The 27,598-nt window shown below is 47.8% G+C and overlaps 1 protein-coding gene across 7 annotated transcripts; it reads left to right on the forward strand.

Annotated features, from left to right (window-relative positions):
* Nucleotides 1–420: 420 nt before the first annotated feature.
* SEPTIN6 (septin 6) lies at nucleotides 421–27,070 on the forward strand. Of its 7 annotated transcripts, none has more exons than XM_064712500.1 (11): nucleotides 421–524; nucleotides 6,609–6,723; nucleotides 13,601–13,796; nucleotides 14,932–15,118; nucleotides 15,348–15,509; nucleotides 17,859–17,955; nucleotides 18,211–18,379; nucleotides 19,295–19,427; nucleotides 19,950–20,140; nucleotides 22,049–22,092; nucleotides 24,813–24,931. In XM_064712500.1, the coding sequence occupies exons 1-10, from the start codon at nucleotides 498–500 to the stop codon at nucleotides 22,050–22,052; spliced, it is 1,281 nt and encodes a 426-aa protein (XP_064568570.1). In that variant the 5' UTR covers nucleotides 421–497; the 3' UTR covers nucleotides 22,053–22,092; nucleotides 24,813–24,931. The 7 variants fall into 7 exon arrangements, with proteins under 7 accessions (XP_064568570.1, XP_064568569.1, XP_064568567.1 ...); XM_064712499.1 differs by lacking the exon at nucleotides 24,813–24,931 and adding an exon at nucleotides 23,801–24,772; XM_064712498.1 differs by lacking the exons at nucleotides 421–524; nucleotides 24,813–24,931 and adding exons at nucleotides 4,567–4,611; nucleotides 23,801–24,757.
* The last annotated feature ends 528 nt before the right edge of the window (nucleotides 27,071–27,598 follow it).

The following is a 27,598-nucleotide window of genomic DNA, read 5'->3' on the forward strand; positions in this document are numbered from 1 at the left end:
CGGCCCTGGCCCGTGCTACCGTAGGGGCCGCAGGGCACCGGGATGGGTCCCCCTGGGCCCTCCCGAGGAGGCGGCGGGGAACAGCTCCCCGCGCTGGGAGCGGGCAGGGCCCGGGGTGCGGCGGAAGCGGCCGGGCAGCCCGCGGGGCAGGCGGGGGACCCGGTGGGCCGGAGCTCGGTACCCCCTGGCCGGGGCTCGCCTGGCCCCTCAGCCGCCGCCCCGAACCTCCGCCCGCCCCGCCCGCAGCCCGGGCTGCACCATCGCGGGCTGCTGCGGGGAGGGACCGGCGGCCCCGCTCCTCACGGAACGCGGCGGCGGCGGCGGCAAGACCGGCCGGGACCGGTGGGGCCGAGCAGGGCGGGGAGGCGGCGGGGCGGGGCGGGCAGCGCGGGCAGGGCGGGCTCGGGGGCGCGGCGGGGCCCCCCCGCGCGGTGCCGCGGTGGGCGCGCCCGGAGCCGCCCGCAGGCCGGGGCGGAACGTGCGGCGGGCGGGCAGCGATGGCGGCGGCCGAGGTGGCGCGGCAGGTGCGGGTGGCGCGGGGCCGCCGAACTGCGGGGGCCGGGCGGCACCGGGGCGGCGGGCCGGGAGCGGGGGCCGGGAGCGGGCAGCGCCGGGGCGGCGGGCGGGAGAGCCAGGCATGGCTGCGGCGGCGGGGCCGGATCGGGGGCGCCGGGCGGGCTGTGAGGGCACTGGCCTGGGCCTGCCGCGGGTTCCGAGACTCGGTTCGGAGCGGCGGCGGCGGCTCCCAGAGGGTCGGGCTTTGGCGGCCCACCCGAGGGGAGCTGGGGTCGCCTGGGGTAGAGGATGTTGGGATCCCCCCGCTGCAGCCCGGCCCGGCGACCTTGGGCTGCCCGCAGCGCGGCGGGCCGGGGGTCCTGCCCCCCGGTGCCCCCCGGGCCACGGCCGGAGCTGCCGCGCTGCGCGGGGCTGCAGCGCTGGGGAGGCCGGGCCGTGCATCCCTTGCCCAGGGCTGGGTGCCCTCGGCATGGCAATGGCATCCCTGCCTCTCCGGGATGCTGCTCTCCTCCCTGAGAAACCCTCGGGCTCGGTGATGCGGGAAAGGGAGCTCTCCGGTCAGGCACCGTGTGCCGCGGAGGAGCTGCGGGAGCCAAGCACCAGCCCCGTGTCCCCGCTGCGCTTTGTCCCCGAGGGTCCCCGGTCGTGGCACCGGCCGCTGCCGGGCTCGCCCGCCTGCTTGGCGCGGCACAAGATCCCTGTGTGTCTGTGTGCGGAGAATTATCCAGAAGAGGAGCAGAGGGAGTTGAGCCACCTCTGCGCTTGTCAGAGACATGCTAAGGAGGCATCTGTGACGCGTTTGCATGTGGAAGGGTTTTGTCTGTGGTTTCATGGGCTTCCAACTTTCATGTCCGTGTGTTAATACAGAAGTAATAGTTGAGGTGAATGCCTTCCAGTTTCGTCTTCAAAGCAGTATGTTTTAGCATGGACCTAATCTTGCTGAACGGGTAGATGTAGCCATTCCTTGCCAGTTTGTGATGTTATTTCCTCCTGGACATACCCATTGCCTTGTATGTGACTGCCAAAATATGTAAAGTGACTCAGTTGCTCCCCTGTCTTTTAGAGAAATTGAGTGTTATGCTTTCCTAAGACAATGTACAGGAGTCTGAGACATCTGCTTGTGGCCTGGAATGAATTTATGGTACCACACAGCCTTGCTTTGGAGGCAAAAGGGAAAGCTGGCTTTTAGACAGACTTGAAATGAGTGTGCTGCAAATTGAAAATGTCCTTTTACAAACAGATAACTTGTCAGCCAAGGTCTTGGGCATCTGGTCATGTCTGCTTTGTGGAGCAGTCAGCTGTGATGTCCTGGTGGTGCCGAGGGTTCTGTGTGTGCCGACAGGGTTGAAGGTGTGAGAGCTGGGGCTCGGTTTGGGGAGGAGCTGGGGTTACCACCCTGCCATTGTCCCAGAGAGCCCTTGATCAAGCCACACTCACTGCAGGGATAATCTGTGAAACCCCCTTCTCCCCAGGTGGGCAGGGTGGCCTTGTCAGCACCAAGCTGAACCCTTTCTCCTGTCCTCTGCCAGGGGGGAGATGGGGGCACAGGAGCCTCCTGCCAGGCACTGTCCAGCTCTCCGTATCCAGCAGAGGTCAGAAACATTACTGAGACTGCTGATAGTGATATGTATCTTCTAACTTCTGACTTCTGGGAATGTATCCAAACTGCGTGGCATTTCTGCAGCCTTTTGTCAGGGGCATAAAGAAGTGTAATCTCAAGAGCTGTCAGAATTTGAGATTTCGGAAGCACTTGACTGTTGGTGAATGTTGAATGGCCGAGTGATGCAGTGCGTCTGGAGAGGGTGGCTGATGGTCAGGACCTTTGGGGAGACCCTTCTTGCTCTCCATGGGGCCTGATTCAAAACTATTTCCCTCCCACTTTTCTGGTGTTTTATATTCTTGATGATCTTTTGTCAGCTGAGCAAGGAAAAATAACAAAGTCTTTAGATAGACTTTACATTCGTGATTTACAATTATCTCGTAGAGGATGTTTACACTGTCTGCTGGATAATTCTTTCATTACATAGGAGAATTACATACTTGTACAAGTGAGAAATAATTGGTACAAGTGTTGCTCTAATTTGCTGTTTAATCAGAACCAAATGCAGTCTGGGGAAGTGAATGCCATAACTCCAAGGTCATGAGAAGGGATCTGATGTTGTTCTGGCTTAAAGATGATGTGAAAAACTGTGGTGGGAAAACCTGAGTTCAGGTTCTGCCTTGCTTTGCCATTTCACTTCTTGTGCAAGAGCTGTCTCAGGTTTGGGGGTTGAGCCCCAGGTTTCAGCATTAAGGGCAGCAGAGGGGCAGGAGGTGGCTGCTGTGAGCCCTGTGAGTGGTGGAGCTCTGTAAGTGTTGCTTTATTTGATTTCAGTGCAGGATGGTGCTGCTGTGTTGGTTGTGGCAGTTTGGAAATCTTTCTAAGGGAGTCTCCAAGGCCTCAGGGTTTTAAGTGATTCTCATTTGGGAAGAGGTGAGAAATTGTGTCAGAAGTACTACGTGTCAGTTGTCAGTGTCCTGAACAGAAACACTCAACTGGAGAAGTATTGTTCTGCAGCCTCTGAGAGCAGTTTTGTGCTGTGTGGGCCTCATTGGGACACTGGATCCCTTGGGTTCAGAGCTGTAACATTCTTTATTTTCTTTGCTGAGCTCTGCCTGAATATCACCAGGTGTAATCTTTGCCTTTGCCTTGGAATCCTTTCTCATCATTCTTTAGACCTGGGCACAGACACAGTCCCAAGTGCAGCGCTGACATTTGCAGTGAGCAGCCCCATTGCCTGTGCCCTGCCCTGGCTCCACAGAGGCAGTGGCCTCTCAGGGCTCTGGGGACAGGAGGTGACACTGCTGTACCTGCTTGTCCTGCTAAGCAGATCAGGGCACGGATGTGCATTCAGCAAGATTTCCCTCTAATCGTATTTTCATCCCAGGGACCCCGGAGTGATTCAAACTCCTGAAGACTAAAACTTGCCCCTTTTATGTAAACTGATGGTTAAAGGATGGTGCTTTCAGGCTTGGGGTCATTCATTATAACATCTTTGTATTTTCTATATGATTTGGATAGTTTTCTGTAAGAATTAGGGTTCTGTGGCATGGAGAAGCCCTTACAAAAGGCTGTATAAGTCCCTCTGAGAAAGGAAAAAGTAAAATAGCTTCTCCCAGTGGCTGTTCCTTGCTCTCCTTACTTTCACTCTGCAATAGCCCTGCCTGATAATACAGCAAGAGAATGTGTTGCTCTTTTTGTTTTTAATCTTGTTTGTGACAAACACGCTTTACTTCCTCCCAAGCAACAAGAGCCCCTTCTGTCTAGGCAGGGGGCACTCTGTGTGTGTGGGGAAAAAAAGGCATCTGGTATCTTGGTGTGGTGCCAGTGTTCACACTGCCTTTCCAGAGATTCCATCTTTGTCTTCGTTCCAAGAAGATGTAACCTTAAAATAGAGAGCACAAAGGGCTCTCAGCCATCCAGCACTCACTGATGCTCCTGGAAAAAGCCTTCCTGCATGCAGTAGTTACTTTGCTTACCTTGTTGGTACCTCTCTATATGTTTTAAATTTGATCTGGTTTGGAAGATGAATGATGGAAGACAGTCTTGAACACCTTATCAGCAAAAAGCTTATAACATATTCTCCTTCAGTGTGGAACAAGGGGATCCAAACCTACATTGAATATACACCCAGGATGACTAATCAGTGTGTTCATATGTTGTTTATGGTGCTGCTGTTTATATATAGCAGTGCTCCTGTACAGAGACACCACTTGGTGCTCAAAGGCTGGTGCCTTGCACTGTTTCTTGGTGGATCACACAGAAAATGTTTCTTTTCTCTCCTCTGGTTTGGTAATTACTGTCAGCTTTCTGATAAGTGTCAAAGCCAGGCTGATCCTAAAATGTTATTTCTTTTTTTTTCCCTCTACATCCAGTCTCTTGATGCCTTGGCCAAGGAGGCTGTGGATTTTTAGGCAGAGTAGCACAATCTACCTTATGGCTGTGTACTTAACATGGAGGCTTAGCTGCTGTGACTGGAAATCCCATTTTGCAGTAGTTGTTTCCTGGCCCGTACCAGATGTGAAATGTGGTTCAGCTGCATTGTAAAACCACAGGTGACTAGAAAAAGAACCTACAGGAAATGACTTGCATGCTGAATTCTGGGTGATGGCAAATGGCTCCTCTTAGCTGAGAGCAGCTTAACTTCCACAATTTATTTTGTTCCATCTGGATCATACTTATATTTAGGGATGAGGGGATGATTTGTTCTTAATGAGAGCCCACATTCCTGCCCACGCTTCCTGGGGAGAGTAGTGTTCAAGCAGTCTTCCAGTGGTGTGGTTTTAGGGCTGGGTATTAAAAATACACTTGATATTTCTCCTTCCCCAGGAGGTGCCTTGGGTTGTTCTCTCTTACACCTTTGTGGGCTCTGTCCCCCCTCTGTTCTTCACCAGGACTTGGGGCTGTCACTGCAGATCCAGCACTGCCATGAGATTCCCCAGGGCTGGGGTTTTGTTTGGGTGAATGCAGTTTAGGAGGGTTTGAGTCACAAAAATCTGTGTGTCTGACACTCTCACTTTCTTCTGCTTTAGCTGGTTCTGCATTACTGGGTCTCACAGCTGCACTGTCAGTAGGCAAAGCCAGAATGTGCTGGGCAGCCTGAGTGCCTTCCTCATGAACATGTCATTAGGAGGGAAGGTGCTCAGGAATTAATGAAGTGCCACATTTGGTGAACATCTTGTCAAGAAGAGTCAGACTAATACACAAAATATGGCTAAGGGGAAACATATTTACACATCACAGGCTGATAAATATGGTTAATTATTGGAGTGTATTTGGAGCCTCATATCTGAAAAAGCCAATCCAAACCCACAAGAGCAAAACAGTAACATGACAAGAAAACATACTGACAGGCTACTGTAGTAAATGTACTCCTTGGGGATGTTTTCCCAGCCTAAAATACCAGTGCCATTAGCAGAAGAGGGAAAACCAGTATTCCTGTCCCTATAAACAGGCTTTCAAGATATGTGGAAGAATGATTGTGACTGAATAAATTCAAAATCACACCCTATAAACTACTGCCTTTTGGCTGTAGTGTTTTTTACAAACTGATGGAAAGCTAGAGGGAAACTTTCTGATTTTCGCATTTAAATATGTTTTTAAGAAAAGCCTTTGCTTTAGAGAGGGAAATACCTTTTTGGGGCTGCAGGAGGACAGCTCTCCAGTACACACCAATCCAGGGGTGCAGCACTGGCTCCTCATTTTGCCTGGTGCCATTTCTGAGGCTGAGCCTCTGTGTGTTGTGTTTTACTGTTGGCTGGGCAGGGTTGGCACCCAGGCTGCCTTGGCACAGACTGGCCAGGTGAACATTTCTGACTCTCTCCCAAAGCCTGTGGCTGTTCTGGGCTGTTCTGCTGGGCTGGGGAGAGCAGCTTGGTGGTGTTGAGCACAGGAGGGAGCAGGGTGCAGCAGCAGCTCCTCAGGGAGTCCTTTGGGGGGTGGGCAGGAGCAGCCCTTGCCCCCAGCCGGAGGTTTGAGTACCTCCACTCCCAACCCCTCCTTGCAGGCTCCTTCAGGCCTCTGGGGTTGTGAGCAGCTCCCTTCTGGACACTCTGCTTTGTTTTCCTGTAGGTACACTTTCCCTTACTGTTTCTAGCTAATTTCTATAATTGCAGCTGTGAATGGGAATTACATGTGAGTTACAATTCACATAAAGTGAATGGTAATAGCCTTGTAGGAGGTGTCATTAATACATTGCTTTGCACAGAGGATTCTTTTTCTTGTCAGTATAAGGTGAGACTTGAGTTTCTGCATATTTTTTGAAGAAACAAGTGTTTTTCACCTCTTCATTTCACAGCTGTATTTGTGTACATGTTTTGCACATTTTAGTGTTATTCTGTCAGGGCTACCTTCAGACATTTGACAAATGAAATGTTCTATTTGTGCCTCCTGGAATTGTTTTAGAGAGGAATGAAGCATGCTGGCATGATTGATAGATCTGTGCAATTCCCTGCTTGGACTGTGCAATTGATTCCCCTTGGGAGGTCGTAAGGGTTTATACAGAGAAGTGTATTTTGCCTGCAAGTGACACAAGTGTTTCATTGTGTTTCAGGGTGAAGGCTGTCGCACTGTCCCCCTCTCTGGACACGTGGGATTTGATAGTTTGCCTGACCAGCTGGTTAATAAGTCAGTTAATCATGGGTTTTGTTTCAACATCCTGTGTGTGGGTGAGTATTTCCATTTTGGGAAGTTCTCTTGCTGAAAAGTTTTCTGCAGCTGGATGTAGCTCGTAGCTTACAGCACTAACAAGGTAGCTTTGATTTGAATTTCCCCAACTGTTCTATTTTCAGTTACAAGATTTTCTGGGAAATCCCTACTGGGGTTCTGCAGTGTGACTTTTTACCAAGCACTGAAATAAAATGCCTAAAATCACAGGCTGTTATTATGATCTTTCTTCTCCTTATATGTTTGAATTTCACATTTTTAAAAGAAAATAGGTACTCATGCCAGAGTACTTTGTTATGAGGTCTTGTTTGGTTTAGTATTGAATTATTATTATAGTTATTTTAATAAAATGCTAATCATGCTTCTCTTAAATCACTAAAAGCTATTTTTTCTCCTCCATTCTGTGCATATTTGAATTAAGATAGTGTCTGGCCAAGCCTTAACTCTTCTGACAATTATCCAAGCTGCCATGTGGTGTGGATCACAGCTGGGGCCTGGCACTGGAGCAGGACTTGGTGTCTGTCCCTGCAGCTCATCTCACAGGGTTAGGATCCCAAATAATCCCTTCTCTTGGGTAACAGAAGTAAACCCCTGTATGGCTTTGGTACCATCGTTTAGGAAGGTTAATTAGGAAATTAAAAATGGTGAATTAATAATTGATGGTTTGGTGCTGCTGGTGCCCTGCCCTGGGGAGCAGGAGGCTGTGTGGCCATGGCTGCTCAGAGGCAGCCCTGGCTGCAGGTGATCCCAGCAGTGCCTGGTGTGCAGGGGCAGAGCATCAGCTGGGGATATCTCCTGGGCACTCAGCTGGTGGCAGCCCTGCATCCACACAGAGTTTTCTGTCCCCTCCCAGGAGAGGTGCAGCTCATGGGATGGACCTGGGGTTTGCCCAGGACAGGGTTAAATCTGAAACGAGAGTAGTGGAGCAGGGAGAGGAGAGCTGAGCCCTGTTAAATGGAGCTGAGAAGACAGTTTTCCTTACAACCACATCTTACATTCCCCTGAGATGATAAACTTTGCTGACAAGTGGAGGTCACTGTCAGGCTGAGTCTGTGGGTGATTTCCACAGTACATGAATGTGATATGACCTAAGGAAACTCCTGTCCCCAGGACTGAAGTCTAAAAGTGTTTCCTTTTCCACTTACTGAGCTGCAGTGTTTTTTTACAAGTTCTAGGTGTAGCAGTGGGTGCCTCCTGTAGTTACATCTTCACTTTGATGTGTGGAGAGGAGCTGAAGGCCTGTGCTTTCTTCTTTGCAGGGCAGAAATTGAATGCAGTAATCACTTGTTGAGGTGAATAATGAGGATTCACCAAGTTAAATGTACATTAGTTACTAATGTCAGTTTTGTATGAATAGTAATAACACAATCTTGAAATAAAGAAACTTTATATAGAAAAATATCATAAACTTCATTAGAAAAAGATTTGCAAATCTTTGCCCCCACATTTAAACATCCTGGAGAAAGAAAACAAAAATTCCCAGTGTTCATTTATTCTGTTGAATTTCACTTGTACAGCAGAGTTTGGGATGAAAAAATGAAAGAACAAGGAGGCAAATGAAGATTAGATGAGAATCCCATAGAGAGCCCACTAAGCATGACAGAAAGGGATTTCTTTCCCCCCATTTTTCAGCTGTGTGTGGCATCTGTTGGAGGCAAAATCAAGTGATAATTCTACTCTGTGTCATACTGGATCTGAGCCACCAATTCCTGCAGCTCTTGCTGGAGAAGCCAAGGAAAGCTTCAGAAATGACTCTCAGCAGCATGTCCAGAGTGGAGCAGTTTTTAGCTCTTCTCATGCTGAAAGCTGTCTCCCCTGTGAGCCTGGAGCCAAAGCTAGAATGAATGAGAAGACCTCTCATTAAATGTTAGGGGTTGCAGATGGTTTCTCTGATCTTTTATTTCTCAGCACAACCATTTTCTTCCTGAACCTTGCATGATAAATTTTTTAGTTTTTTCTTAGTTCAGTGCAAAGGAGAAGTGTTTAATGACTTTCTGTGCTGACTGTATTTCTCAGTGAGATAGGGGAAAAAGAGGAGGAACAGGCTGCTGGATTTTGATGTAAACTTTCTCAGTTTTTGCCAGGGTGGACTGTAGTTGCATTAAACTAGTATCCCAATTTAAGCAGGATTTTGTCCCTGCCTCTGTCCCAGGATTTGCAGGGAATTTGTTCTAACTGGCCTGTTCAGTGCAATGAGAAAGGCTGTTTTGTGGCAGAAATACTTCTCTCTCCCCCAGGACTGTAGCAAGACTGTTTGAGGTCACTGCTGTGATGTGCAGGGCTCTCACCCTGGGGGAGGGAGGGAGGGATGTGCACAGGATTCCTGGTGCTCTCCAGCAGGCAGCTCTCTGGGGTGATGAGCTGTACAGCCTGGAAATGGCCCAGTGCTCGTTTCTGTGGTCACTGGTGCAACCAGCTGAGGAGAGAACAGTTTCTCTAATCAAAAATCCATCTGTCTCCTCAGCCTTCTCCTGCCCAGAGCCCTGGGGTGGACACCAGGGGCTGGGTGCTCCCCTGAGCTGCTGTTTCAGTGTATTTTGTGAGCCCTTGCTGCCCCCCTTGCCCCTGCAGCCTGGCTGTGGGGAATTGTGTGGTGTCTCTGCGTGCCTGTCAGATGGAGCAAACCATTTTCCCCTCTCTCCTTGAGACATGGCTTTATCGGTCTGAGTTGCCTCAGGGCTTGTCTCAGCAAACCTGCTACATTGGATTAGTTCCCATTTCCACACATGAAAAGGCTGTGCATGCATATACATTTTCTTTAAAATTGAGTTATTTGATATCTGGAGCCATGGTTGTTAATCTTGTGAGGGGCAGGTGCTGCACTCTCATGAAAGGAAGCTCTTGTGAAAGCTGCTCCTGCCTTTGAACAGGGAAATCCTCCAAGGACTCCTCTGTCCTCCCACAGAGTCGATTGATGATGATGTGTTTGGGGCCTCTTAAATCCTGAGTGTTGTGGGAAAGGGAGGCAGTGAGCAGTTCCTTGTTTCACTTAGCACATGCTAGGGAAAAGCAAATTAAATTTCCAGGCACAAAAGGAGAAGGTACAGCTTTTGTGGTGCATAATTCAGCTCACTGCTGCAGCTGCTTAGGATGCTAAAAGTTGTGTGAGAAGAAGCTGTGCCAGTTCATTCAGCAGGAAGGTGCCTGTCTTGGTTTGGGGAGTTAGGAGCTTGTCCCAGCTGTAGGTTTGCAGGTGGTGCCACCACTGTTCATCACTGTGGGATTTGGTGAGGGCTGCCCAGAGCAGTGAAGGTACCACGTGCACTTGGAGCAGGGAATGTCTCAGGAGGATGTGTGGGGAGCCCAGCACAGCCAGGCTGTTGGGCATTAGGAGTGGTTGGTGCTTTCTGGGCACTGATGTAGGGCTGCTGCAAGTCCAGGCCCTGCAGTGGTGGCTCTGGCCATGTTTTAAAATGTCCTTGAAAACTGTCACATTTAACAGCAAAACTCCATCCCATGATGAAAGGTACAACACTCAAGCTTTTCCATTGCTGTCACATCTTCCTGGTGCAGAACTCTGCCAGTAAAGGTCACTCTCTCTGCCCTGTCCTCCCCAGAGAGCTTTGCCAGCCCTGTTTTGGGACAGCAGACCCTGCTGAGTTGCATAATCCCTAAGTACGGTTTTGGAGATAAATCACGTGTCCATAAGCCTGACATCAGGAAATAATCTCCCTGCCAGGGATGCCTCTCACTCAGTTTGTGTACACTGCTGCTTTTTTTCAAAGTAATTCTGCCTCTTTTAATCCCTGTTCATCATTTCTGGTTTTTGGGGAAGATTCCAGTGCCATTGGCTGCAACAAGCACAGACCACTTGTCCTTTTTATCAGACCATCTGTTCCATCTGGACTTCTGTCCTTACAAGAAGCAGTTGGCACCATTCACTTCTTTCAGCCAGCAAAAAGTTGCCTCTGTTTGAGGCAGAAACTCACAGCAGATTCAAAAATTCTTCCTTCTGTCGATTTGGCCTTCAGAATAGCACTGCTCCCTATCTCTGCTCATATTTAACACAGCAGAACCCTTTATTAGTGTCTTTAGTCTTTTACTATTTCATGTCACTCTGTCAGTGCTAACATTCTTTCAGGTGAGACAGTCTGTCCTCTCTACTCTGCCTTCCCTGGCAGGCTTTAATTCTGTGTCAGGTCAATGGGGTTACACAGTGCAGGGACAGGGGTATCTGCTGGCTCAATGTAAATCTGGGAGTGCAGGCTTCACATGAGATGCCATGTTAGTGCCTGGATGTTTTAATCAGGAAGGTGTTTGGATGGGCATCTCCCACCTGTGGAAAAATGCCACAGTTCTGATCTTCCCCTCCCAAAAGGAAAAGCTCAGTGGTTGAATTCAAAGTTGCCTTTGCTGGCCCTGTGTAGCTGGCATGAGGTGGGGTAAAAGCATGTTCTGCATCTCTTAAACACTTCTCCTTCCCTGACAGTTAAAGTTACTCCTGCTGGAAAAAACACTTGAGATGGATTTAAGTAGGCAATGATTAACAGGTTCAGGATGTGCTTAAACAATAGACTTGGCCTCATGTGAACATCTTTCACCCAAAAGGAGGGAGGCAGAAATGAGAGGTAACTTACAAGGTGCTGTCTGCCCAGAAGCCAGTGTGGTTTACAGATGACCTTGTGTGTTCCCTGCAGAGAGCAGCTCCCTGCCCTGTCACTGCTGCTGCTCCCCTGTCACCCTGTCCTGTGGCCTGGGAGCTGCTCCAGGGCCTGCCAGGCTGTGGGGCAGTGCCCCAGGGGGAGCCTTTGCAGGACTGTGTGGGGGTGATGCTCCTGCCCTGCAGGCCTGAGGGGCTCCCCTACCCTGAGATGTCCCATCAGGGTTCCTGGCATTCACAGGCAGGCAGCCAGCTCACTGCTCTGTCCCACCCATCCCTTGGCAGGGCCTTTGGAAATGCTGCAGCCTTCTCAGGCTGTTTAGATTTTTGTCTGTTTTTACTCTGCTGTTTTCCTGGAACCCCTGAGAACGGCCTGGGAGGTCATACAGGCTGTTGCTGTTAACTCTCAATATCCCTGTCCTATCCATGGCAGTGCTCTGGCCTGGTTTGTGCACCTGCTCTGTTTTGGAGGCCAATGGTCCCTGGCAAGTCCAGGCAATGAGATTCCAGGGCAATGAAGGGCTTGTTGGAGCAGCTTATTGTTCCAGTGGCAGAGGTAACCTTGTGCTTTGCTGGGTCCCCCTCCCTTGCTCTGGCCAGTGCTGTTGTAGGTGCAGCTGATGCATTGAGGTGGCACAAGGGACTGCAGCCACACCAGCTCCTGCTGCTGACTCCTTCTTCTCCCCTTTGGATTGAAAACCAGATGGGTGCAGGGAGCAGCTGCCCTGGTGACTGTTCTGGCTGTAGCTGGAGTTGGTTGGTGATGGAGCACCAGCTCTCAGCTGGCTCCCAGGCAGTTCTGCAGCTCAAGGTGTACACTGACTTTGAAATGTTAATGGATCTTGCTGCCTCTGGAAAGGGACTGGAAGTGTCATCCTGGCAGTCAGGGACTGCTCAGTTCCCAGAGCAGGGGACCTGGGGCTTGGAACAAGACAATCTTCCTTCCAACCCAAACCATTCTATGATTTTAGAGTTCTGTGTTTGCCTTGCTCTGCCATGTGCTTCAGCCCTGAGCGAGGAAAATCCCTTCTGAGGCCAGAAGAGGAATTTGCCTGCTTGCAGGAGTGAGGCTTGCAGATTTGGACATTTGGACGGGGGAGGATGGGGAGGAGTTTCCCCTTCTTGAATTGGGCATTTCATGCAAGTTTGGATCTGTTACAGAACTCTAAACCTACAAAAATAAGAAGCTCTTTTATTCTGAGCAAAGTGGGAAAATGGTGAAGTTGTTTTGGTTGGGAGCTGAGGGCTGGGGGAAGGAGGGGAATGCTCTTGCAGCCAGACACAGGCTGCCTGTGGTCCCACAGCAGGCTGGAGGAGCAGCCTTCACAGAGGGTGGGGTTCAGCTGCTCCTGAGGTTTGTCCAAAAGCCATCTGGGCTGCTCAGAAATTGCTGTTTCCCCAAAACACAGCAGCCCTCACAAGGCAGCAGACAGACTGTGTAGGAAGTCAGGTCCTGTGAGCTCTGAGGGCTGGCTCTGTTGTCAGAGCCTGGTAAGGGAGGCTGCCCTGTGGAATGTGTGCACAGGGGATTTGTTTTATTCTTCCTGGGATGTATCTAAAACAAATTCAAGACTGGTCTCTGGTATTTGTCTCTTCCTTCCAGACAAGGGAATAGTTGCCTGTTGATAAATGAAATCCAAATAGCAGTGCAGTACTGATAGAATACTAACAGAATACTGACAGTACTAGCAGAACTTTTGGAAGCAGATTTTGCAATATTTTACAGCTCGTGTAGCCCCTAAGGTACAAAACCAGATATTACAGAAAATGCCCCCTCCCAGTGCAGCAGGCTGATTGTCCAACTTGTTGTGAGAAACCAACTGCACAACTTGCTGTGGGATCCAACCAGCTCTCAGGGTTTCTGCGTGGAAGGAAGCTATTTCTGTGGCTGCTTATTAGAGACATTGATCTGGAGCAGCTTTTTTTGGAAATGGCAGTAAGCCCCATTTCCTCTCCTGTTTTTTAATGAAAACAGCATCTTCTGTAGTGTAGCTGTGGGTTTAAGCAGGATCTGAACGATGCTTTCCCCTTCGCCTTTTCACCTCTTGCTTTTCATCTCTATTTTCTAATGACATTAATGGCCATTAGACTGTGAAATGTCATTTGCCCAGAATACAGAGCTCCCATTGTTCATGGCTTTCTGTTTACCAGACGCTCCCTTGGGAGCATGAGATCTGCTTTCATCTGCTACAATTTCACCCCTGTTAATGTTTGGAAGCTCAAAGGCCAACCCATATTAATATTCAACAGAACGTTTCAACTCTCTTTTTCTCCAATAGGGGAAACTGGCCTTGGTAAATCCACCCTCATGGACACCCTTTTCAACACCAAGTTTGAAGGTGACCCAGCATCTCACTCACAGCCTGGGGTCCAGCTGAAATCCAGTACCTATGACCTGCAGGAGAGCAATGTCAACCTCAAGCTGACTATTGTGAGCACAGTGGGCTTTGGGGATCAGATCAACAAAGAGGACAGGTGAGTGTGGGGCAGAGAGGCTCTATTGTGACCTGGCTTTTCATTCTCCCTGTGCCCTAGTTGGGCCTGACTGCACTGCAGTTTTCCTGCTTGCTTCTTAGGAGTTGTCCTTGTCACCTCTTTAGGTTGGGGTGTGTAGAAGAGAGGATAAAGGCTCTGGAGTGTCAGCACTGCTTCAGCTATAAAGCAGCTTTTCTCATGCTGTCAGAGCAATTTCTGCCCTGCTGGCAAGCTTCTGCCCAAATTCATCTGGTGGGGACACTGAAATGCTGCAGGGCATCTGGGCTTGTTTTGGTTTGTGCTGACCTCAAGCTGCTGACCAAACCACTAGTGTGGTTTAGTGTCTGCTTGGCTTAATATCCACTTTTGGCAGGGCTCTCCCATGGGAAGAGCCAAAGGAAGCACAATAAATGAGCAGTGAGATACCCTGGGGGAATGTCTCTGGCAGCTCAGATCCCAGAGTGGCTGGAGTGTGTTGGTTAAGGGATGTGCAGTTACACCAGGCTGTCTCCAAGGTGCTCTGCAGAGACATTGCTGATGGGATTGCTTTTGTGTGGGTCTGCTGGATATTTTTTTTAAGTTTGTTTAAAATGCACTGATGTCCTTTACATTATGGCTCTGGCAGGCTCTGTATTCCAGAAGGCCTTGCAAGGGAATTGCAGGAATTTCCTGCTGCAGAGCACTGGGCAAAGGTGGTACTGAATGAAGCTGTGTCTCCACCAGCAGCACTTGGGGCTGTGAGAGCAGCAAGCCATTCACTCCCTGAGTGCTGCAAATGAGTCTCAGTTAGCCTTGCTTTAGAAAGTCTCTCACCCTGACATTTCAAAATATGAGAGTCTGCTTTCCCTGGAGAGGAGGGTGCATCTGCTGTCCTCTGCTAAATCCCAGTGTTTTGACAAACAGGCTGCAAGAGTCTGATGAAGGACCATGTGTCCTTGTCAGCAGTGCAACTTCAAAATTTCTTACAGGTGGAGAGCAAGGGAGGTAGAGAGATTTGGTCTCAGAAAGTGGAAAATGGAAAGTGAAATCTATCAACAGCTTGTTACTTAAAAGTTCACAGTCAGACAAGCCAGGGGCATTGGCCTATTTGTTTAGCTCTCTGACTTTTTAGCTTTTTTTTTTCCTTTCACCAAAGCTACAAGCCCATTGTTGAGTTCATTGATGCTCAGTTTGAAGCCTATTTGCAAGAAGAGCTGAAGATCAGGAGGGTTTTGCACAACTACCACGACACGCGGATCCACGCCTGCCTGTACTTCATCGCTCCCACCGGCCATTCCCTGAAATCCCTGGACCTGGTAACCATGAAGAAGCTGGACAGCAAGGTTGGCACAAGGAGCTCTTACTGGGCACATTTACTGTTTGCATAGTGGAAAGGTTGCTGCTTTTGCAGAGATCTCCCCGCCTTGGATAGCCCTTCTGGTGGAAATGGCTGAGTTGGCAGATAATTCTGTAGATTTATTGAGCACTTAGAAGTTTTTGGAGGTTGTATTGTAGACTTAGAGAAACTCCCAGGAGCAAAGTTGATTACTTCATACCTCTGTTTTTTTCTAGGTGAACATCATTCCCATCATTGCCAAATCTGATGCCATTTCCAAGAGTGAGCTGACCAAGTTTAAAATTAAAATCACAAGTGAACTGGTCAGTAATGGGGTGCAGATCTACCAGTTCCCAACAGATGATGAATCAGTGGCAGAGATAAATGGGACAATGAATGTAAGTGCCTCAGTTCTTCCTCCTCTCCCAGAACAGCACTGTCAGCATAGGGGTTGGTGGCCCTTTTTGGAATGTTTCTTAATCTACTTTCCCTTTCATTTTGTTTCTTAAAAACAGGATTTCACAAGAATCTCATCCTTGTAATGTCATCCTAGGCTAGGAGAGCTTTGTGGTAGGCTGCTGTCTCTCTGGTGGGCTTTTCTAGTCTGAAAACACTTTTAATACCCCCGTTGTCCTCATGTGTATCTGTTGAGGGACATGTAAGAAATCACTGTTTAAACCCTTTTCAGCTCAAGGGTTTGTCATTATTCCTGTCCTATACATCACCTGGTGGTCTCCCAGTGGCAGTGAATTACACAGCTTAACCTGCAAGGTGTGAAAAACAGTACACAACCTGGGCCAGACAAGCCTTGAGGTCCCTGCAGGTTTCCAGTCAGGCTCTGGCCTCCCCAGCATCGTGGGTGCCAGTCTGTGGCTCCCTGAGGATGAAACAAACTGTCCCTTGCCTTTCTGGCAGCACATCCTGAGCATGGTGCCTTTTTCCAGAAGGCTTTTCACAGGAAATCAAGTAGGAGAAGTTGATTGCTTTACTGCTGTGTGGGTGTGGTAGAGGTCTAGAGGTCTGATGTGCATTTGTGCCACCTCTTGATTAAGTATTAACAGTTGTAGAGTGTTCTGCAGAGGCCTGAAAGAAACAGGAAGTTTGTCCTGATGTTGGAGCTGTCAGTGGTGGTTCCCTGGTCACAGCAGTTCAGTGTTAGCCCTTCTGAGGGTGGAATGAACCTCTGCTTCTCTTTCCTTTCAGCCATTTACTTGTCTCCTGGGAGGGAACTGCTGTCTTGGGTTGCAGACATTCTGGGCTGTGTCAGTTGCTGCACAGACAAATCAATTCTTACGTCCTCTATTACAGTCAGAATTAGCAGGTTTATGGGGACTAAGCAGGCCAGAATTTGACCAAGGCAATTTTGCAGGTCTGGAAAGCTTGTATCCAAATACTGATATTATTAGAAACATAAGACAGATATTACTCTTACTCTGTGTGTGTCACATGTGAGAGCAGGGGGCTGAGGAATACAGGGGGAAGAGCCCATCTCTGTGAGTTCTTTCTGGCAGTTTTGTTTTGTTTGCAGTTTGACTGTGTGAGCCACACTGTGAAAGCAAAAACATCATCTCTGAAATCTTTTGCTTGTACCAGCTGTCATGAACTTGTCCAAATTTTTGGATAACCTGTGGAATTCACTTCCTGCTCCTGACAGCAATCCAGGGTCTCCATCTTCCATGGAGTTGGCTTCCTGAGGCCCTTTCAATTGTCCAGAATTGATGCACTTTAAAAGCTTTGCCTAACACATGTCACTTCACAAAACTCAGTAGAAAGGGTTGATGCAAGGAGCTGGGAACTCAAACTGCTGAAGCTTTGCACTTGACTTCCTTGCAGCTTGGCAGAATGCAGTATAGCTCTAGGAGAAAGGGAGGTGGGGAGAAATCTCACTCCCCCAATGCAGCAAAGTATTATGGCAGTGTCTGGGGGGTTTGCTTGGCTGCCTGAGTTTTGAAAATAAGAGGACTGTGAGATCTTCAGAGCCTAGATAGGTGTTGGGAGGGTTTCAATTCCAATTTTACTGAGCTTGCACTGGCAGGTCTCTTTTTGCCTTCTGCAGAGATCATCTTTACTAAGAAGTGACTGTTTCTGATTTCTGAGTTTTTGAAAAGCAAATCCCTCTTGTTCTTAGTCAGCCTTTGTGTAATGTGGAGTGCATATCTCAGCTTGAAGAGTGTGACCTTGGGTGACACTGGACACAGTGGCTGGGGACATGTTCAGCCCTTCCTCAGCAGGGCAGAAGCAAGCAGGGAGGAAGGAGCTGTTACTCCAGGAGTGAATGACGGACTTCCATCTCATGATCTGATGGAGCAAGGTGTCTTGTGCTCCAGCATGAGCTGAAGGAGTGGTGGGGGGATAAATCAAGAAGGCTCCAAGACCTCTCACTGCTTGTGTGCTTGTGCAGATGTTCTCCTGAGGCACGGCAAGCCCTGGGACAGCAGCGCAGTCCGAGCCGCAGCCCTCTGTTCCAGCTGGCTCTCTGATGCCAGTCTTGCACTGGCTCATCTCACCTGGGACTCTGTGGCTGGGAGGATCAGCCAGGTAGAGGACATAGAGTGGTAGCACTAACCAGGTTTTCAAAAAAGGACCCACCCTGCTACCCCTTGTCTTGGACTAGTGGCCAGTGACTAGACTCCCTGAGATTAGCATGTGCATAATGACTGTGTTGCTCAGTGGCTGTGCCCATCTCTGTGTGCTGCTGCTCAGCCAGCTGTGAGGGACTAACGTGGATCTCACCCAATGTGTTCCAGGCCCACTTGCCATTTGCAGTGATCGGGAGCACGGAGGAGCTGAAAATAGGAAACAAAATGATGAAAGCTCGTCAGTACCCTTGGGGCACAGTGCAGGGTGAGTTCAGCCCTGGGATTTTCATGGCATGAATGGTGACACTTGTGCAAGTGGGCTCTCATAAAAACAGCAAAAGCCTGCTGGATATGATTATCCATGGGGAATTATCCTTTGGTAAATCCTTGTGCCAGGCCTATAGTGCCAGTTTTCTCTGCTTGGAAGGGCTGTTAAACCTGGAGGAGTAGACAATTGAGGAATGTGGGAAGAGATCTCAGTTTGTGTCCCCATTTTCCTCCTTCCCGTGCATTCCTGCAGTGGAGAACGAAGCTCACTGTGACTTTGTGAAGCTGCGGGAGATGCTGATCCGCGTGAACATGGAGGACCTGCGCGAGCAGACCCACACCCGCCACTACGAGCTCTACAGGCGGTGTAAGCTGGAAGAGATGGGCTTCAAGGACACTGATCCAGACAGCAAACCCTTCAGGTGAGATCCCTGCAGGAGACAGGAGGGCTCAATAGAGACATTGTGGATACACTGTGTGCCTCTGTGTATGTGTGTGTCCTTGGGGGAGCATGGAAAAAACCAATGCAGCAAGAAAAACTGCCAGGTCAGATAAATCCAGACTTCAGCAAAGCTCTGACTGGGAGAAGGTGAAATCACAGGGAGGATCTGCAGGACTGACTGTGAATCTGCAAGTATGGGAGAGAAATGTCTGTGCTGCAGAGAGGCAGTGATGCCTATTTTGAGCTTACCTAGAAACAGAGGCCAGAGAAAGTTAAAAGGATAAAAGTGGATATTTTAATGAAGGGCCTCCAGGTACTTGAAGAGCAGATGAAGCCTCCCCAAGAGGCTGCACCCAAAATGGACAATGGTCACGAGTTTTTCTGACAGATATAAGTTTGGTCTATTTACATATCAGGCATTAATCCTCCAATTATGGCTTCAGGTAATGAAGTCATAAACCCCCAGTTTGCTCCCCCCAATTCACTTTTGTTTATACATTTTGGGGCCTGTAGGGTGTTCTTGGATCTCAGGCCCACAGGGATTGTTTTGTCTGACCAAAATGTGAAGACAGTTAACTAACACTTTATATGGAGTTTAGAATTATGCACTAATGCAGTACAGGATTTAAAAATATAAAGGCTGAAACCTTAAGGCATCAAAGGCAGTGTTCATCTGAGCTAGTGTTTGTTGCCAGCCGGTCTCTTTGAATTTCCCAACATTCAACATACAGAGAAGTGCCAAAAATCATTGGATAAAGAACACCTTGGGCACATATGGGTAGTGAGTAGCAAATGTGTTGTGTGCAAAGCACAGTCATGGTGAGGGACTGATTTCAGAGGGTCAGGGAAGGCAGTTTGTGCCAAGTCTTATCACTGGACTTCCTTTCCTTTTCAGCTTACAAGAAACTTACGAGGCCAAAAGAAACGAGTTTCTGGGAGAACTGCAGAAAAAGGAAGAGGCAATGAGACAGATGTTTGTCCAGAGGGTCAAGGAAAAAGAAGCTGAGTTGAAGGAGGCTGAAAAAGAGGTAAAGACTGCAGTACTTGTGTCTCCATCTCCATGAGTGATAGATTCACTCCCAAGTAGGTGGTTGTTGCCAAAGCACTTTCTTACCAAGAAGTCTAACTTGGATGGGGATGTTAAGGTGTTCAGTCTGTAGGACAAAACTGAATCACAGTGCTTGTTCTGTACAACTTACTGCACCAGGAAAGGGCCAGAGTCTTGATTCTCATGGAGAGGTGCAGTGTGGTAAAAGTCAAGGAGAGAAGCAGCCCTTGAGGTGAACTTGTTTTACAAAAAGTACACCCATACAACTTTCACAGCATTGTGAAAAATCCATGAATTTACTGACCTTTAAAGAGGAATAAGGCAGAGACCCCTGAAGTTGGATTAGGGGTTTTTTTACACTTATGCTCACCCAATCCTCTGTTCTCAGTCTGCACAATGTGCATTACTGGAACACTGCCTGTAAATTGTTGTGGAAGGAGGCTGTTCCCTGCCCTTTGTCTGGTAGTGCCACGTCCTGCTCACCTCTCTCCTTTCCTTTCAGCTGCATGAAAAGTTTGATCGCCTGAAGAAATTGCATCAGGATGAAAAGAAGAAGCTGGAGGATAAGAAGAAGTCTCTGGATGATGAAGTAAATGCATTTAAACAAAGGAAGACAGCAGCTGAATTGCTTCAGTCACAGGCTCAGCAGGCTGGAGGATCACAAACTCTTAAAAGGGATAAGGAAAGGAAAAAGTAAGTTGCTAACCCAGAGGTATTTGCTTTTTGGTAATGGTTCTTCTTTACTATTTTTCTGGGTGTTCATATCTCCCTCCAACATAGCCAGTCCTTATCAGGGGCAGGCTTGCAGCCAGATTTAAACCCCAGTAAGGCTGAGCAGTATCTGGAAGCATGTAACATCTGCTGTCATCCTGAAGAGCAGGGAGCAGTACTAACCTCCCTCTTTGCTTTCTGACAGCATGGGAGAGGATGAACTTGTTTTTATTCCCCAAGATTCCCTGCTCCTCCCTTGGTCACTCAGTGCTTGTAAAGAAGTGGAACAATACTAGCTGCCAAGGCTAGGGTGTGGGTAGCAGGGGTGTCCCATTACCCTCAGAGAGGAGCATGTTTTAGCTCAGGTTCTTACTTGTTTGGCTTCAGAAAATTGTGGAAATTATTCAGGCAGACTAACAGTCTTGAATTCCAGAATCTGCAGAATGTAAGACTGCAAAATAAGGGGACAGGTCATAGCATCTTGTTAGCACTGGTACTGTTCTCCCATCCTAAATCAGCTTTTTGCCCTCCCCAGCAGCAGTGGGAGATACTGCATGGCTGTAGCAGGGGATCCCAGTGCCAGGGACTGGTGTGACAGGATCCAGCCCCTTGTCAGGGACCTGGGCTGTCTGCAGTGCCTGGGCTGGGCTCCTGCAGCTCTACAGTTGCTCAAGAGCAGCGAGCAGTACAGTGAAACAGATCTCTCAGCACTGTCCCAGCACTGAGCAGTTCCCTTCCCTCTCACTGACCACATTTCCCAAAAGGAGCCCTGTGCCACCTGTGCAGGTGTGCAGAGAGACAAACAGGGGTTTGGTTTTGCACCACTGCCATAATCCCCCCCTGCACAGTCCTGGGGCAGTCCTTGCCTGCTCTGTGCAGTCCTCAGTGCATGAAGAAGTGCTGTTAAATTGGACAGTATGGGGCATGCCCAAAGTGCTGGCAGCACCGTTTGTCAGGGAAAAAACCTGGGACTGTTAAGCTTGGGATCAAATGAGACAGAGGAAGAAAGACCCAATTCCAAGAATGAGATCCTGGTTTAGTCTTTTAGTTTAGAGCTGAAGCTGCTTCAACATGAATGTTCTTTGTGCTGAGCAATTAGTGCTGCACTTTTCTCACTCGCCCATTCCTTTCTCCACTGCCTGTTTTGATTTGTTCATTTGAATCACCTTCAGGGGGTTTTAATATCTTTTCATACTGAGGAGTCTGAGACTGACTGGGGACAGACTTCTCTCTGCAGGCTGGACTGTGTGAGGAATACCCAGCTGAGTTCTTTCATGCTTAGAGCCCTTACACATCTGCTCTCTCAGGACTGCAGATTTCAGCCTTGAGATCACTCAGGGTCAGGAATGCAGAAAAAGGAGGCAACAGCCTTATAGTATCAGCAATTACTTGCTGTGTCCCAAGTCAAACTCTTGGTCCCTGAAGTGGTTCTCATCTCAGAACATCTCCTTGACACCTAGCATGTTGATATGGAAAAGCTTTAGTACTGTCCTTATCAGTTAAGGGCACAGAAAACTCCCTGACAGAGATAGGTCAGTGCTTCAGTAAGGCTTGGGAAGATAATAGGAAGCTTCTTTGGCCTCTGGGAAAATTGCTGTGCTAGAAATGGTGCTGCTTTCTTTGCTCTGTAACTGCTCCAAGTGGCCTTCATAGTGGATTTCAGTACTTAGATCATATTTTTTTCTTAACAATCCATGAATTTTGCAAGCTGGAGCTTAATTGTAGCTTGTTTACTACTGGCTGGCAGTACAATAACCTTTTTCTTTCACAGGTGACTTGTTTAAACCCAAGCTCTGTAATTTGCACTAATCATGACTCAGTTTATTTTTTTGTTGTTGTTGTTACATCATTATCATCATCATCAGGCCTCACATGTGTGCTGTTTTACAGTTAGCTGCTGTTTGGCTGCATGGTGCATGAGGCACATTGTCCTGGTAAGCGTCATTAACTCATAGAGCCTCACAGTGGGATCACTTTTTCCTAAAAAAGCAGATCCTGTGCAAGTCCTGAAGCTTATAATTATTATCTCTGTCTTCCCCTGCTTTCACCCCACTATATGTGCTCTACCAGTCACTCTCTACATGTGCAGTTGTAGAAAAAGTATGTAATTATCTTTAACTATTCTGCAAAGTTTAATTCAGAGACTCAGGATATGGAACACAGAAAATTAAGGATCATATCTTCTTCCTTTTAAATCTTCCCAGCACTTCATTGGCTCTGTTCTCTTTATTCCATCTCCCATAAAAATAAATTATATTCTTTAATCACACAGGCCACGTTGACACTATGGCAACAATTGCTATGGAGATGTGGTGCTGATGACACAGCCCAGCAAGCCATGAAATGTCTCTCTCTTTCCTTGCTCCTCCTTCCCTCCCACTCCTCCAAGCTGTAATGTTAACTTGTGCTTACAGTGAAGGTAGATGCAGGACTAGTTTCTGTCATCCTCATTAGGGTTATTAGTTAAACTGCTAATGACAATGGTCTACTTACAGCTAGGTTGAGTGGGTTTAATTGAGCATTTTTAATTTGCTGATGATTCTCTGGTGAGAGGAAGAGGAAACCTCCCACAGGAATGTCTTGCTTCTTGACAGAGCAGCAATACTCATTATCCAAGACAGTGCCCCAGGGGCTGAGGGGCACAGGCCTCTCAGAGAAGGGCCCCTGTTGGAAATAAACTATAAAACACCCTCAAAACTCATCCTTGAGCCTACCCTGCCCTGCAGACAAAGCTAAGACTTACATTCTCTCCTGTCCTAACTAAATTACAGTCTACCCTTCAACTGGGTGAAGCTGATTCCAGGATTCCTTCCCTCTTAACTCCACCAAGAGAAATGGCAAAGCAAGCAAACATTATGCTGCCAGTGAGAGGCATTGGAAAGTCATTTAAATGGGACCTTCCACTTAACAGAAGAGCCTCAGAAGGGTCTTGCACTGCCTCGAGCTGGTGCTTGCAGTCAGCTTGAGCTGCCCAGTTGAGTGAATGTCTCTGCTGCCAACGGTAACTGTAGAACAATGGGAAGAACAATTCTCTGCTTATCAGGCTCTGAATGTGGAAAAATAAGCTCAAAGAATAACAGTGTTCATTCTGGTGCTGAGTACCAAGGCACAGCTAAAGTGCAGCTAGAGTGAACATTACTGATTTTTGTTGGTTTTGGATTGCTTTTGGCAGTCCTCAGAACTGTACACTGTTGTGTGCTGGGCTTTGGATCAAATGAAGTTCTTTGTTCCCACTACACAAATGCAGACAGTGCCTTTTTCAATGGGCATTTGTCATTGCTAAATTAAATATGTATATGTGGTACTTTTCCAGGATTTAGAAAAACACTCTCCATATTGATCCATAAAGTGTTGCAGGGCTTCACTGTTTTGCAAGGATACAAACAAGTCACAGTTGATGAATCCTGTAGCTTGCAAAACTGTGAAAGGATTGTTTTAGAGAATAAATTTGGTTCATCCCACTGCTGAGAGTGTGTGTGTGTGTCTGCATAAAGCATGTTTTGTCATCAGATTAAACCTTATTAACACTTAGCAACATTTTCTTTTGTGTGTGTGTGCCCATTAGAAAAACTTGTATTTTTACTTTGTTTTTTTGTCATTAATCCATAAAACCATTAACCTGCCTTTTTCTTTCATTTTCAGTTCGGGTTTCCTGTAGAACCTTTCCCTTGGCCCCAGAGGCGAATGCCCCACCCTCGGCTGTGCCTGTTTGCTCACCTTTCCCACTGCCCCTCCCGCGCTCCCCAAGGGCTCACACAGAGCTGGGCTGTTCTGTGGGGGACCCTGCTGGCCAGGGGGCTCTGCCAGCTCCCTCCTGCCCCTGGGCAGCAGCAGATGTCCCCTGCTCCTGGCTGAGGGCCCCTGTCCCATTGCTCAGCTTTTCCCTGCTCCTGCTGTCAGAGCTGCTCGGGGGTGCATTCAGCTCCTGCTGGGGTGGGATGTGCTCTCTCCAGACACCGGCTGCCCTCTCCCCATGGTAATTTGCTGTTCCTAAGCCCTCATTACCCCCTCTGCTGCCATGTGTGACTCAAATAACTTGCAAGAACTTTTTGTAAAACTTGACATCCTCACAGGCGTGGGCCTGAGTCCAAGCCTCTAGTTCCCAGGCTTGAGGAAATCTCAAATTTGGATCCATGGTTTGCAACTAAGTGTTCTCTGAATGCTGCAGGGGTCATGAAGGATCTTTTGCCTGGTCTCCCTCTCAGTGTGCTGACCTGGATGCACATCCTGGATCCAATCTCAGGGAAAGCTGGTCACCTTGCTGTACATATCAGTGTTTCTGAAGAAAGACCATGCTGTTTCATTGACTTTCTTCTCAGTGATTCCAACAATTTCTGGTTTTAATGCAAAAAAATACTTTTATTTTTTTTTTATCTGACATCTCTTTAGAACTGTACAGATGTTGACAGGTTTCTTATATTTTCTATTCAGCAAAAGCCTTGTTTTTATTGCAAGATTTGCACTAAAAAGGAGGGGGTTTTGCTCACTGGGCCAGGAGCTCACTCTGGCCAAGTGCAACTGTGGTTTGCCTGCAAGTGTCTGCTCTCTGTATTTCTGGCTGAGTTTTGTTTTTAAATAAAGAGTTCATCGGACAGTGAATTCTGGTTAACATTTACTTCTTTTGTTTTTTGTTTTTTTTGCCCTTCTTTTTCAGTAACCCATGGCTCTGTACTGAGTAATTACCCCTGAATACAAGGCCTGGAATGGACCTTCATTTACTTGTTAAATCGGAGGGTCTAATAAAACATGACAGCATTTCAGCTGTGACCTTTCCAGGGTGTTACCCTTGCTCTCTCCTATGTCCTCGTTGTGATTCTGTCTTTGCTATGTACTGGTGGTTATTGCTTTTATTAAACAATGTAAAATTAGTAACAACAAGGTTCTGGATGCTACAACTTTAAATCCTGCCATTTTTCCCCCCTTGCAATTAATGGATTCCCCTTTTTCCTGGTCTCGTTCCACCCAGCTAAATAAGGGATATGGAAATAAGTTCTGTGAGTTATTTTTGCTGGCAAAATAACAGCGCAGTTTAAATATATTTATTGATGACATTAAAATGACAACACCATCTTAGTTTAATTATCACATAGTTCAGAGATAAACCACTCATTTCTCATTCTATTTGTTGTCATTTTCATGACATCATCTGTCTTTTTTAATTTGCTTTTTTTTTTTTTTTCTTTTGCTAATTCATGCTATCAGAGAACTAGCATGTAAATCCTGGTTCCCATTTCAGACTTGTTTGTTGTGGTCCCATCCTTCAGGGCTTTTGTGTGCTGAACCCAGCTGTGCTGCCCCTGCAGAAAGGTCAGATGAGTGCTGCCCCAGCCAGCCTCCACAACCCCCCAGATCCTTCTGAAGATGAGCACACTCAGGCCTGGCCCTGGTGGTGATGCTGCTCAGTGCCAGCTGCTGCTGAGGTTTTACCTGCTGGGGTTTTACTGGGCAGAGCTCTGTGGTGCCAGGGCTCAGGAGCAGTCTCAGCTCAGGCTCAGCCTAGTCCTGCTCACAGCCCCAGGTCAAACCATGGCTCCCCCTTCCCAGCAGTCAGGGCAGCCCCAACTCTTGGTTGCAATTATTTTCTCAGGTATTCTGTTTCATCACAAATACAATTTCATTTCCCATAGAACTCTTTGATTGCTTTGTGTTTCATTTGGGATTCTTTTTAGCAAGTTGAAATTATTTGAATGTTTTCTTCTTCCTCTGCTTTTGAATGTTTCCCTGCTCTCAAAACCAGTCAATATTAATCTGTCAATGATTTTTAATTATCTGCTAAAGGATAAATGAATGTGACATTTTTTTACCATACTGCAGGTCACTGTCTGTTCTTCCTGACCATTTGCTTTATTAGAATGTTATTTAACGTTATGTGAAATCTTTTTAAAGACTTTAAAGAAAAAAAGGTTTTTACTTGTGTGATTTTGCTGAAGTACTTGAGATAGCACATGGAGGTTCCATCTCTCCTCTGTCAGCTGTTTCCATGTTGCATCTCTTTTTCTTGCTTTTTGAATGTCTTTCCCTTTTTTGCTAATCTTCTGTTTTTTCTCTTTTTTCCCCTTTTCTCTCTCTGTAGCTTTTTTTAATCTGTCTTCGCCAGCTGCACTGTGTCTGAGGGAGAAGACTGCCACTTCTAGAAGAGTCTAAGGGTCTTATGTCTGGGGAGGGGGGAACAAATCTTCAGTGTTAGTGTCTTGGAAAGAAGCTCTTTTACTGACTTGCATGATACTTAAAATTGAAGTGTCTTGTAATTTGTGTGACAAGACAGGGCGATGGGGGAACCGATGACCTGGAATTTTGAAGAGCTACAGAAATGTGATGTTGGGACTAATGATGTAGCGAATACATTTTCAAACGTTGTTATGGGCATATGTTTTTTCTAATGTTGTCTTTAATAATATAAATGTCACGGGCTTCCCTGAGGTGTGAAGCCTAAGGAATATTTTCAATATGCTGGTGGTTTGATTGGTTTTGGAAACCTTGCATTCAGAGTCAAAGCAAATACAAACATGGTGCAACTTGCTCTGTTGGCAGCCACGAAATATTTAATTTTATCTAAGAAATAAAGTAAGAACTGTGTGTTCTCACTGGTGTCCTGCTGTGTCTCACCATCCTGTTAACAGAGCCCCATTGGCTGGTGGATGTGAGTCAAGTGGTGCTTTCTCCTTCCTTACCCCTCCTGCTCTTGTTTAAAGTTACCGGCAGCCGGCGGGGCGGGCTGAGCTCCGTGCCCGCCCTGAGCCCGGGCCCCGCCGCTCCCCGAGCCCCGGCCCGGCCGCCTTTGCTCTGCACGCACGGAGAGCACCGGCACCGGCACCGCGCTCGGGACCGCACGGCAACGCCGAGGAGCCTGCACTGTTCCGCTGTCACCTTTCTAACTTTCATGTACATTTGAAATAAAAAACACAAAAGCCAGCGCTGCTGCTGTGGTGTGTGTGTGTGTGTGTGTGTGTGTGTGTTTTTGATTGTGCACTGCAGTGGGGAGTGGTCTCTCTGCCCGGGAGTGTTGCCAGTCTCAGAAGTGATGTGATTTTAGCTGGGACAGGTGTGTGCCAAGGGCAGTTGTACACCTCCATTTCACCCTATTTTAGCTTTTCCTCTCATTTTCGGTGCATTTCACTTACTTGGCCCTTTGGTATTCAGTTTAAAATTTGGGCTTTTGCTTGGCTTTCATGTAAGTGCATTGCAGGGTTGCAACAGGTGAGGCAGCAAACGGATAGGTGTAAAATGGGGGCTGAGTTTTGGGGAGCAGTTGTACAATCTGAGATAATGCAGTTACACACATCCACGTGACCTGCCCTCTTCCTCCTCCTCTCTTCAGCTGCTCTGAGCAGCAGCACTTTAACAACTCATCCGTTTGTGTCTCTGGCTGCTCTGGGGTGTGCAGCACCCGCTGGGCAGGGCTGCACTGCTGAGGGTGTGGGGACAGGCCCGAGCTGGGGC

This window comes from Zonotrichia leucophrys, chromosome 4A (assembly GCF_028769735.1).
Source record: "Zonotrichia leucophrys gambelii isolate GWCS_2022_RI chromosome 4A, RI_Zleu_2.0, whole genome shotgun sequence".
In the NCBI taxonomy this organism is placed as follows: Eukaryota; Metazoa; Chordata; class Aves; order Passeriformes; family Passerellidae; genus Zonotrichia; species Zonotrichia leucophrys.